Consider the following 11,935-nt stretch of genomic DNA (forward strand, 5'->3'; position numbering starts at 1 on the left):
TTTTTTTTTTTTTGTAATTTAATTTAATTACTTTATATTATAAATATTTTTTTTAAAAAAATTTTAAATTAAAAAAATCACGGGTTACTTAGAGGTAACATGTTAACTAACTTAATTACATAAAAATGTGGAGTTAAAGTGTCTAATTGGAACTTTTCTAAATTTAAAGAATTAATTGCACTTTGACCTATAGTTGAAGGGCCTATTTAATTTGACTCTTATCTCTTGATTTTATTAGAGGAAAAAAAAAAAAAAGTAATGTCTTGACATTTTATTTAAAAAATCAATTATAATATATTATTTCAATAGAAAGGCGAAAAAAGTACATTTATATTATTCATTCTAAAATTGTAGATGTGGAAGTAAGTTGACATTGCTTGGCTAAGGGTAACCTCAGTGGATTTTTTTTTTTTTTTTTTTTTAAATATTTATAGGTTTTTGACCGCAAATATTATTATTATTATTAGATTTACAACAATATTGCTACTTCATTATGAGTTCATTATGAGATACTAGATCATGATTATGCTAATAGTTTTATTTATCAAAATGTTAATTTTTTTTTAAAAGACAGCATGTTAAATTTTAATATGTAAACAAACTAATTTAAATTTTATGAAGATGTCATTTTTAGTCTTTTTACATTTATCAGCTTATCAAAAAGCTAAGTTTATCAAACACTTTCAATCATAACAGCTAGCTTAACAACTCTTCAATTTTCAGCTCCGAGTTTATAGCTTTTCAGCTTTCAGCTCATAGCTTATAGTTTTTCAGCTAGGTTTGCCAAACAGAACCTAAGTTTCCTACCACTGCTTATGTATATATATAATTGATATAATTAGTTTAACTCAATAATTCCTTTCAAAAAAAAAAAAAGTTTAACTCAATAATTGTGTTGGAGCCATCTTTATATTTAACTTAATTGATTAATTGAATTAGATTGTTTTTATAGGTGAAAATGGTCTAAAAATATTATAAAAGTAATTTTATTTAAATTAACTTAGTTGATCAATGTTACAATTATACTGCTTGAATCATTACATATATTTAACTCTTTTTTTTTTTTTCAAGAACAAGACATAGTAAAATAGTTGTAATTTTACCTTCTATCAAAATTTAAGGAATGCGATTGAGGTTTGATCTTAAATATCAATCTGGTTAGCGATGCAAGCACCAAACCACGAAGAATTCTTTTGAGGTGCCAATGATATGAGTATATGACAATCAGGTTTCACCCTCCTTCTCATTCAAAAAAAAAAAAAATTAAATGATTTTCCATGAAAGCATTAATTAGCAATCATTTAATTAATACTCGATGCATAATTTCTTTAATTTGTCCTTTCACAATTCAACCACCAACAATATTATGCCCAATAGGGGGAGGGTGCGGATGCATTATTTCTCCTACAATATATAGGATATCATTTAATTAATTGGCTCACTCCAAACAGTAATTTCAATAAACTCATCCATAATAATTAGATATTAGTATTAGTATATCATTAGTTGCACTTTTTCCACCTAAAGCTATTCAATTTGCACTTCTTGTCCATCTTCTCAAAATTTTAGGACAAAATGTATGTAATGTCCATAAATTATGTATTAAAAACCAATTTCCTTGTCCGTGAAACGGGTTAGGTCAAGATGAAAATACAATGCTTATATTGAAAAATGTAATATTAATCAGGAATAAAGTGTTTGTCATTTATAAATTATAATAGAAAGTGTAATACTTTTGAAGAAAAAATGCACTCCCTCCGTCTCATTTTATGTGTCTAGTTTGGTTAGCGAAGATTGACTGAAGTTATTTTTAATTCAAATTTATATAATATTAAGTTTAGTATTAGTATACAAAAATCAAATTTAAAAATAAGTAAAAAAAAATACTAAAGAAAATAAACAAAGTTCGTTTGACTAATAAATAGTAAGAGGACAAATAAAATGAAATAGAGGGAGTAATACTTTTACATTTTGATTTAAAAGTATTACATTTTTTCTCAAAAGTATTATACTTTCACTTATAAATAACAAACCCTTTATTTACCGATTATTTTGTACTATGTAGTGTGATGACACCTCAGTTACCCTTCCAAATGGGTGGTCACAGGATTAAAGATTGAGAAAATATAGAACATATACCAACGTGTATCACATATAAGGATGGTCTCACAAGAGAGTCACCCAAGTTGGCAAGGCCATAATCATTATACCAGGGATCATGATCCATCTTGTAAGATGGACCTTTAAAAATAAATATTTAATACCTTAATAATGAACTTTAAATATACTAAAAATAAACATTCATTGTTGATCAACATTGTAACATGAACAATTTTCGGACAAAGCCATCACCGTATTTATTTTCTTCATATGCATCAATCTCATTTTGTGTGTTATTTATTTGTCTTCTTAATAATTGATTGTGACATGCATACCTTCATAATTTGTTCTAGAGAAATTCAAACAAATATTAGGAATAATTTAGTGCTAATATTTTGCTCTCTTTTTTTTTTTTTTTAATACAATTATTATTTTAATGGTTTTTTTTTGGTACACATTATTTAAATGATTTACTATTACATAACTATTATAAAATTCAATACATGACAAAAGACATGATTACAGAAAAAGTTTTCAAGTTGTATAGTAAATTGCAAACAGACAATTGTTTGCAATGTTGAACTGAGTAATCAAATATCCTTATATCCATGAGACTAATTCAACCAGCACCCCAATTGGCACCGGAATAATCACAACCCTCCAACTTGTTCTTTCTTCTCTTATTCTCTCATTGTAGCCAATAAAAATTTTAATCTTGATTTTCACCATTATTACCTCTAGTAGTCATACACAATGCAGACATGGGAACAATCATGCCAGCAAATGCCACCTTTACATATCTTCCGGCCAACGACGTTTGAAGGACGGCGCCTGAGTTTTGCCATTATGTCAAACATAAGCCCAAGAAACACCAGCAAGAAGGTAGAGGTTGCTGAAACAAGGAGAAGAGTGAGGTTTGGGAATAAGTTGGTCTGCAGATTGGAGAATGTGCCAAGCCATTGTAGCATCTTAAAAATGATTATGTTAATAGCCCAAAGGAATTTCCAGTTCGCTATTAGGATATCCGACACCCTCATGCTGAAACTGCAAACGAGAATGATAGTGTATTCTTATATAAACGGGATGTTTAGGGAAAAGGGGGCAATGCATTTGTGAGTGAAGAAGCTCCCATTTATAGAGGCCTATGATAAAAAGACGGGAAGAAGAGTGTAGGAGAAAGAATTTGCAAGTTGCCATGCTATCTAGGTGGTTGAGATATGAAGTTGACATAGAAAACATTGGTTCGTTCTAGCTTAGGGTGCTGATGATGAACAGGATACTAGTGGAATAATTGTTAGGGCATCTACTCTACCTTCTCTTCAATTCTACTTCTTTTCCCAAATCAGTGGCCGCAATATAAGCCTTTTTATACTCAACTGAACTCAGTCTTAATCCAATCTAGTTGAAGCTGGCTACACAGATTCTATTTCAACAAGGCCTTTTATCAAGAACATAAACAAGAATTGAGTGGGTATGTTTGGAGGTTGACTTTAATAAGGGCGGGACAAGAATTTTCGTGAGAAAAGTAAATTAAAGTTCCGGGAACTCCAGGTTTTGATAGTTTTGTACAGCAAAAAGATTTTGGGAGGCGAGGAAGTTGGTGGTTGGTTAATCTTTACGGAATCCAGAAGAGAACAGAAGATGCTGGAACTTGGAAGGGGTCATCAGAGAGAAGATAGAAGAATTTCAAACTGTTCACTGGAGTGGATTGCAGGCAATAAATATCTTCACATACTAATTTAGGTAGAGTTACCACATTGATGGGGGAACTGCCTTAAAGGTTATTCTATATGCCCCAAATCAGATATAAGATATAGCAGCAGCAAATTCAAGTTTACTAAATCAATTTTAAAGATGATGATTCGGGTTTGATGAGCGCACCTATGGCAATGTGACATAGTTGATTGCAGATTTGTTCCTCTCGAGCATCCTCTGCTGAGGTTCATGTCTGCACGCTTCAACAACACCCTTTTTATACAGCATCCACGTTTACAACGTTAGATCACAGCTGTTGTACTAGTTGATCGGTAACATGGATGTCAAATTGTCAACCACCATTATATAGATTACCACTGAGAAAGCTTAACCCTGGATCTTTCATCGATTTCTTCCCCACCATGTTCAACCTCAAGGCTTCAGCATCCTGAAACCTCCCAACTAATGCATAAAGATTTGACAGAAGCACAGCCTGCTCAGGGTCTGCCTCGGCCTGTTCATGCAACCTTCTTACAGCAACCTCTGCCAATTTCATATCACCATGAAGCACACAGCCATTCAGTAAAGCCTTCCAAGCATTTTGATCTCTACCGTCCATTAATTCACTGGCATCAGACAAGTAACCTGCCCGAGCCAGCAAATCAACAACACATCCATAGTGCTCTTCAGAAACTCTTATGTTATCTTCTTCCAGCATCTTACTGAAAATCATCAAACCTTCATTTATCATTTCTGCACGACTGCAAGCACTCAAAACACACAGGTACGTAGCGGCATCAGGTATTCCTCCACACTTCCTAAACTCGTTATATAGAGATAGAGCAGTCTCTCCCTGGCCATTAATCCCATACCCATAAATAAGAGTATTCCAAGAAATAACATCGCGCAGCCAGCTCATATACATAAAAACACTATGTGCAAGTTCCACATTCCCACACTTTGAATAAACTGATATGAGGCAATTTGGCACACATCTATAATAATTTATAAATCCAGCTACAAAAGCATAACAATGGAGCTGCATGCAAAGGTCCAATACACCTAGTTCACCTGCTGCAGTTAGTGTATTTACCAAAATTATCGGATCAGCAGAGAAACCTTCTTCCTTTCTTGCACCAATGAAGATATCAAGTGCTTCCCTAGGCCTCCTGTTAAGCAGAAACCCTGAAATCATAGATGTCCATGAAACCACATTCTTCTTAGTTGATTGGTCAAACAAAGTTGTAGAGGAATCTAAATCCGCACATCTTGCATACATTGTGATTATGGCATTAGCCAGATGAATGTTCGATTCAAAACCATTAATGATAGTCTGAGCATGAACAGATTTGCCCATTTTTAAATTTCCCAGAAGCCCACAAGCTGAAATGAGATTCACTAGGACACCGGTGTCATAACTGGCCTCAAAATCTTTCATTTCAAAGAAAAGCTTTATAGCATCAGAGGGATATTCATGTCGGACCAATAAGCTCATCATTGTTGACCAGCTAATAACATCTTTATCTTCCATTGCATTGAACACTTCTGCAGCCACATGTAAGTCTGCCAAAGTTGAATACATGGAAAGAAGTGCATTGCTAACCTCTGTATCATGAACAATACCAAATTTAATACAAAGACTATGAACTGATTCACAAAGATGCATAGATTTCATGGCAACACAGCCTTGGGTAAGGATCATTACTGTCACAGCATTAGGGGCAAAACCAGACTCCCGGAATCGATTAAACAGAAAAAATGCCTCTGTAAAAAGCTCATTATACACAAATCCACTCATCATTGCATTCCATGGAACCACACTTTCCAATCTTATAGTATCAAAAACCTTGTAAGAATCACCTATGAACCGACACCTTGAATAAGTATCAAGTAGCGCAGTAGCCACAACTGAATTGAACTCCCACCCAGTCTTCACTATCAGCCCATGAACGACTCGGGCAAGTGCCATGTCCTCCAACCCAGAGATACCTACAAGAACCCCCACAAAGGTAAAAGAATTGGGTACTAAACCGGAATTTCGCATTGCAGTAAAACATTCTAACGCTTTTTCATAAAAACCGTTCTTCGAGTACCCGTGGACCATGATTGACCATGCCACAACGTTCTTCTCAATAATTTCGTCAAACAGCTTCTGTGCGTTGCGAATTCTTCCCATTTTCATGTACTCACTCAACTGCTTGGAAGACCTGTAAATATCAACTCCCGTACCATACTGTCGACATGGAGATGAAGCGTAGAAAAACATGATTCCTCTTGCAAAGAGTTTATGTGTAGTCATTTTCTGGAAGAACAAAGGACAATACTTTGCTGCTGAAAGAGAGAACATGAGGATCATTCAGCTAATGTAGTCAAGCTTTTGACTTGGAGGAAAAATTCAGTCAAATTCCGTCATAAGTATTTTTCTTTGAGTAGTACTCCAATTTAACCTATATATAGTAATCTGAGACCTTCAATTTCAAATGGTAACACACTAACACTAATACCACCACCTACTTGCTTTTTATGTTTTTTTTTTTTTTTTTTTTTTTTTTAGAAACCACCAGCTACTTGCTTTTAATTCCTAAGTATAGCAATTCAGAAATAGGAAAAATACTCAAATACACATTTGCACTTTACTCAAGAAATTAATTAAACCCAACTTTCAAAGCTTACAATTAAACTTTTAAACATATTATTTTAGAGCATTAAGATCCAAAAATCAGTTGATGGCTTATAATTACAACCTTACAGGCCATTAGGGTTCTAACGAAACTCCGACCATACTTTGGTCAAAACCATTGATGAAACGGTCGCCGGTATCGTATAGTTGCCTTCTCTAGCAAAGAAGAAGGTGACCAAACTGGTCGCCTTCTCCTGCGATTGATTGGTCGCCTTCTCTCGTCACCGGAGAAGGCGACTAGTTGCCTTCCTGCGATTGGTTGGTCCCCTTCTCTCATCACCAGAGAAGGCGACCAGTTGCCTTCTCCAGTCACGGAGACGGCGTCCAAAACAACCAATTTGGTTGCTTTCTATTACGACTGGAGAAGGCGGTCAAACTGGTTGCTTACGTCAGAGAAGACAACCAAACCGTTTCGCAAGTGTTTTTTGTCGAAATCTAGTGACTTATAATTACAGGTCACTAACCAATTTTTGGATTTCAATGCTCTAAAATAAAATATTTAAAAGTTTAATTGTAAGCTTTAAAAGTTTAAGGGTCTTATTAATTTATTGAGTAAAGTTCAATGGTCTATTTGACAATTTTTCATCGGAAATATAATTTTTATTTATTTCGTTTTGGGCTTTGTGTTCCTATAACAATATGAATTGGGCTTGAATTACTATGTCCAATGCGGCATAGAAACCAGCCCAAAAAAGTCTAAGACTAAACTACGTCGTTTTTCATTTGCTTCTTCTTTGAGTCTTTCTGCGTTGCTTGTCTTCCAAGATCTCTACGTCTTGAAACCTAGAAAAGTACTTGCGGTACCGGAGAGGCAGAAACCGGAACAAACTTAAATCGAACTAGTAAAAGATAAGTTATGGCACGATACGATAGAGCGATCACCGTTTTCTCGCCGGACGGTCATCTTTTCCAGGTGGAGTACGCCCTAGAAGCCGTACGAAAGGGTAACGCCGCAGTGGGCGTTCGAGGTACAGATACTGTCGTCCTCGGCGTAGAGAAGAAGTCTACTCCCAAGCTTCAGGATTCCAGGTAAGATTTCGGCTCAACCTTTAAATATGTATTTATTTAGCTACAATGATTTCTGCGATCCTCCCTATATCGATAATGCTACGGTTTTATCGTGTTAGTGATAAGTCCTAGGGTTTTAGTATTGCCCTGGTTCATTGTTAAGAAGTAATTATTGAAGCTAAGGTAGCTATTGATAGACAAATTTTACCAAAGATGCAAATTTTGGATCAATATACTCTCTTTGCCGCGTAGGCTTCTCAACATATGATTTGGCATTTTTCCTACTCTAAAATGAATTTTGGTACATTTGGTGAACTACCTAGATAGAAAGAAAACTCTGTCTTATAAGTCTGTAGTGCCTATAGGAGAACAGAAAAGAAGATGAGTAATGCATATATTCACTTATCAAAGGAAATGCACAGGATGCCTTAGTCACATTGTTTGAGAAGTTAGCTTAATAATTTGATTGCTTTGTGTGAAATTCAATTGCGAGGCGATTGTAATTGTATTAGTATTAAGTAACAAATGACAATGTGCCTTATTTCTCAAGTCAATAATCTCACCCTTTATCAATATATACATCAATCTCTATCTGTTATCTGTGCTTGCCTTGCTTTTCTCTTGCACTTACCATTTCATATTCACATAATGGTGTGCTGGTTGGGAACTTGCTGATTATGTATTTTGCATATTCTGCTCTTCAGATCTGTACGGAAAATCGTAAATCTAGATGATCACATTGCATTGGCTTGTGCTGGACTTAAAGCAGATGCACGTGTTCTTGTAAATAGAGCACGCATTGAGTGCCAGAGTCACAGGCTCACTGTGGAAGATCCTGTAACTGTTGAGTACATAACTCGCTATATTGCTGGCCTTCAGCAAAAATACACTCAAAGTGGTGGTGTAAGACCATTTGGTCTTTCTACCTTGATTATTGGTTTTGACCCATACACAGGTGTTCCATCTCTTTATCAGACAGATCCATCAGGTACTTTTTCAGCATGGAAGGCCAATGCAACTGGGAGGAACTCCAACTCAATCCGGGAGTTTCTTGAGAAGAACTACAAGGAAACCTCTGGCCAGGAAACTGTGAAGCTAGCCATTCGTGCTTTGCTTGAAGTAAGTCTCCTTGTGCATGCTACTTATTTACTTAGTTCAGGGTTCATTGGAACTGCTTTATTGTTACCTATATATTTTGCATTTTTGATTAGCAATATCTAGCATATCATGAAAGTTTCTCATAAACTTTGAAAATCATTTCCTCTTAAAAAATCTCTCTTCCTTAAAATTAGTTAACTTGAAGTATATGGGCCACAAAATGAATGGAAAGGAGATGGACCAATGTTGAAGGTTGGAACAATGGAAGCATGAAACTAGCTTCTTCTTTTAAAAAAATAAATATATCATTATTATAGCCTCTTTTATCTTTTTTCCCCCTTCTCTTATGGGAGGTGGGCTTTCTTAATGGGTTGAAAACCTTCTATGTGAAGTTATTACCCTGATACAAAGTGCCTTGTGTTAAACTGCCCCCCAAATATGCAATTTCCCCTGACCAGTGCAATCTGTACTAATTCAATCATTATGTTGTGAGCACGTGCCTACCTTGCATGGTGCACACAAATCTATATCCATAATTTCTATACTTTTGATCCATAATTTCTAGACTCTCGGTGAGCTAAAATTTATACTTTAGATTCATAATTTCTAAAACCGTAGGATCCATAATTTAAATACAGTAGATCCATAATTTCTATACTGCACTGATTTGTGAAAACATGGTTCAACAATTGGAATCTAAAGTATAAATTTTAGCTCACCGAGATTTTAGAAATTATGGATCTACAATATAGAAATTATAGATATAGATTCGTGCGCACCATGTGCATGGTGGGCATATGCTCACAGCATAATTTGCCGTACTAATTTATATAGGTTCATTGGTTTAGTTAATTCCTATTTGGGTTGGATTATTCCAAACAAAAGCTACCTATTTTATGAACCTCACTGAGCATATATAATGGGCTTCCTGGACCTGTTCCATGCTAAGGGGGCATTTGATTCAAACATTGGAATCGAAATGGTAACTGGAACCAAATACTTGGTAATGTTAATGGGTTAAGTAGAAGAAGTTTCTTTGTTTGATAGCAAATGGGGATTGGAATAAAAATTAATAAATAAATAAAATAAAAATAAGTAAATATATATACACATACATATATATGTATATATATTAAAGTTCCTTATTTAATGCATGGACAATGATCCCTTATTTATTTATTAATTTTTTCTTCCTCTTTTTTGATTCATTGTTCAGAAGTAGGGGATTGAAAGGGTAATGAGTTTTATAATTACTAAAGGATTTGAATCCAATAGTAGGACAACAAAAGTAGGCAAACAAACATGGTAATAGGTATCAAATCCCATAGTAGAGTACAAAATAACCCAACCAAACACAACCTAAGAGGGCATTTTGGTACTTACCCATCAATTAAATTCTCGTAAAAATATTTCCAAAGAATGTATTTGATGGAAATAACTTTGTAGGAAACATTATTTAACATTTTTGGTGTTACCCTGGAAACATAAGAATTATATTACCTAGAAAATTAATTAAGATGTTTGGTTTTTTAAGCTTTCTTAGGATTTTTTTTAAAATCCTTAATATATCCTTGCTATATACAACATTAAAAAAAATAATAATAATGAATAATTGATAAACCATTTGCCAAAAAGTTCCAAGTCTGCAACAAGAATACTCAAAATATAAAACAATACATATGTAAAAAAGCGTTCAGAGAGGCAAATTTCTTTGATAAACAGTGTTGTTATCCTTCGTAATGGTCAGAAACAAATTTCTTATTTTTATGAGAGACTTTTAACCTAGCGCCAAAAAGGATAAATACGTAATTGAATAAATTTTGTAAATTCCCAGTCACCTTGAAAAAAGAATCGTACCCCGTTTAGGTGGGATTTGCTTTTCTTGATATCATGGTATTAGATTCTCATTGACCCAAACTTTCCTTAGTCAAAGATTGCACGAATAATTTCCCCACCTTTTAAATTCTCTGAAGATTTTGAACTTTTCTGGCTACCAAACGCCCTCTAGTGTAGAATTCATGGGGTTGGATTGAGACATTGCAAAAGCACTGATTCGTCTGGTGTGAAAGCTGGTATCATTTAGTCATGTCGAGGAAATTTCCTGGCCATATTCAACTTAAATTTATTGATCTTGTCTGTGTTTTGCGTCCACAGCTTCTAGTGCAAGTAGTTGATATGATTGTTGTCAGATTTAGTTGGAGCTATGTTAAGATTTTCTTTGAGGATGTATGCTGACCTGTTTTATTTTCAAAATAAGGTTGTTGAGAGTGGTGGAAAGAACATAGAAGTTGCTGTCATGACAAAGGAGCATGGACTTAGACAACTAGAGGAAGCTGAAATTGATGCCATTGTTGCTGAGATTGAGGCAGAGAAAGCAGCTGCAGAAGCTGCGAAGAAGGGCCCGGCAAAGGAAACCTAGTTCTAGAAAAAATGCACCGTGTTCTTCTATGAAGCTACAACTCTCTACTATTTTGATGCTTCTTTCAACATGTGAACTGTTAAATCCGGTGTTAGAAAAAGTGTGATTTGCTGAACTTTTCCTATATTACACAGTTGAATGTTGATAGACATTTGCTTGCTAAGAAAATTATTATCTTCATTTATTTGTGGTGCTTTTAGTTTTTCTTTTTTAAAATTTTTATTTTATACTATTTGACTCTGTTACAATGTAGTATCTGCCTCTACATACTTTCTCAACATACTGAAGCACAAAGAGTCAATGCCCGTCCCCACTGAGGTTCAAATCTGTTATTGACTCTTTGTGCTTCATTTGATTGAGAAAGTAGTTATGAACAAATACTACATTGTAATAGAGTCAGTAGTATTAAAAAAAACAATAAAATTACGGAGGAAGTGAAGTGTGGATACAAATTTATTGTTATCTTCGTAATTGGAATATTAGCACACCATAGCAGCGGACTATCGTTGGAAAGTAGACCAAAAGGGAAGGTTTAACCTTTAGTCGTTGCCTGTTATGAACGGTAATGTGGACAGCAACTAACCATGGTTGAGGAGACAGCTATCCACTGAGCCAGCATAGCATTGCGCCATTATATTGTCGTCTATATCTTCCTTCCCACCACTCATTATCAAATCCCATTCTTCTCACCCACCCGTCTCTTTAGCCTCCCTCGACAGAGATTGCTTTTTGTTAGGCGTTAGGTAGGTGAAGTAGCTGCCGCATGCAACGTGGGCCTCTTCATTATAATTTCACTATCCATCTTCATTGTCTTTTCTACCCATCCAACATCTATCCAAAACTTGTGCTCTAAAAAATATACTTCCTCTGTCCCATTTTATGTATCTGGTTCGATTAACTGAGACTTGATTAAAGTTATTTTTAATTCAATTTTT

At 34.7% G+C, this 11,935-nt stretch overlaps 2 protein-coding genes across 3 annotated transcripts; one reads left to right on the forward strand and one right to left on the reverse strand.

Annotated features, from left to right (window-relative positions):
* Nucleotides 1-2,576: 2,576 nt before the first annotated feature.
* On the reverse strand, nt 2,577-6,293 carry LOC109161638 (pentatricopeptide repeat-containing protein At3g03580-like). 2 transcript variants are annotated; one of them, XM_019310127.1, is made up of 2 exons: nt 3,982-6,293; nt 2,577-2,992 (listed from the first exon to the last, which is right to left on the reverse strand). In XM_019310127.1, exon 1 carries the CDS (start codon nt 6,149-6,151, stop codon nt 4,148-4,150), a length of 2,004 nt encoding a protein of 667 aa, XP_019165672.1. In that variant the 5' UTR covers nt 6,152-6,293; the 3' UTR covers nt 2,577-2,992; nt 3,982-4,147. The 2 variants fall into 2 exon arrangements, with proteins under 2 accessions (XP_019165672.1, XP_019165674.1); XM_019310129.1 differs by having other exon boundaries at nt 2,577-3,144.
* A 944-nt stretch (nt 6,294-7,237) lies between these two features.
* Nucleotides 7,238-11,185, forward strand: LOC109162181 (proteasome subunit alpha type-7). Its single transcript, XM_019310914.1, has 3 exons — nt 7,238-7,504; nt 8,188-8,602; nt 10,839-11,185. Exons 1-3 carry the CDS (start codon nt 7,332-7,334, stop codon nt 10,998-11,000), a joined length of 750 nt encoding a protein of 249 aa, XP_019166459.1. The 5' UTR covers nt 7,238-7,331; the 3' UTR covers nt 11,001-11,185.
* The last annotated feature ends 750 nt before the right edge of the window (nt 11,186-11,935 follow it).

Source organism: Ipomoea nil, unplaced genomic scaffold (genome assembly GCF_001879475.1).
Source record: "Ipomoea nil cultivar Tokyo-kokei standard unplaced genomic scaffold, Asagao_1.1 scaffold2926, whole genome shotgun sequence".
Lineage (NCBI taxonomy): Eukaryota > Viridiplantae > Streptophyta > Magnoliopsida > Solanales > Convolvulaceae > Ipomoea > Ipomoea nil.

What these genes read in the sequence shown, in the direction of transcription:
- LOC109161638 (XM_019310127.1), bottom strand. Translation starts at nt 6,151, where the DNA reads ATGATCCTCATGTTCTCTCTTTCAGCAGCAAAGTATTGTCCTTTGTTC.
- LOC109162181 (XM_019310914.1), top strand. Translation starts at nt 7,332, where the DNA reads ATGGCACGATACGATAGAGCGATCACCGTTTTCTCGCCGGACGGTCAT. An exon ending in CCCAAGCTTCAGGATTCCAG is followed by an intron (nt 7,505 to 8,187) that starts GTAAGATTTCGG and finishes TCTGCTCTTCAG; the next exon opens with ATCTGTACGGAAAATCGTAA. An exon ending in CCATTCGTGCTTTGCTTGAA is followed by an intron (nt 8,603 to 10,838) that starts GTAAGTCTCCTT and finishes TTTCAAAATAAG; the next exon opens with GTTGTTGAGAGTGGTGGAAA.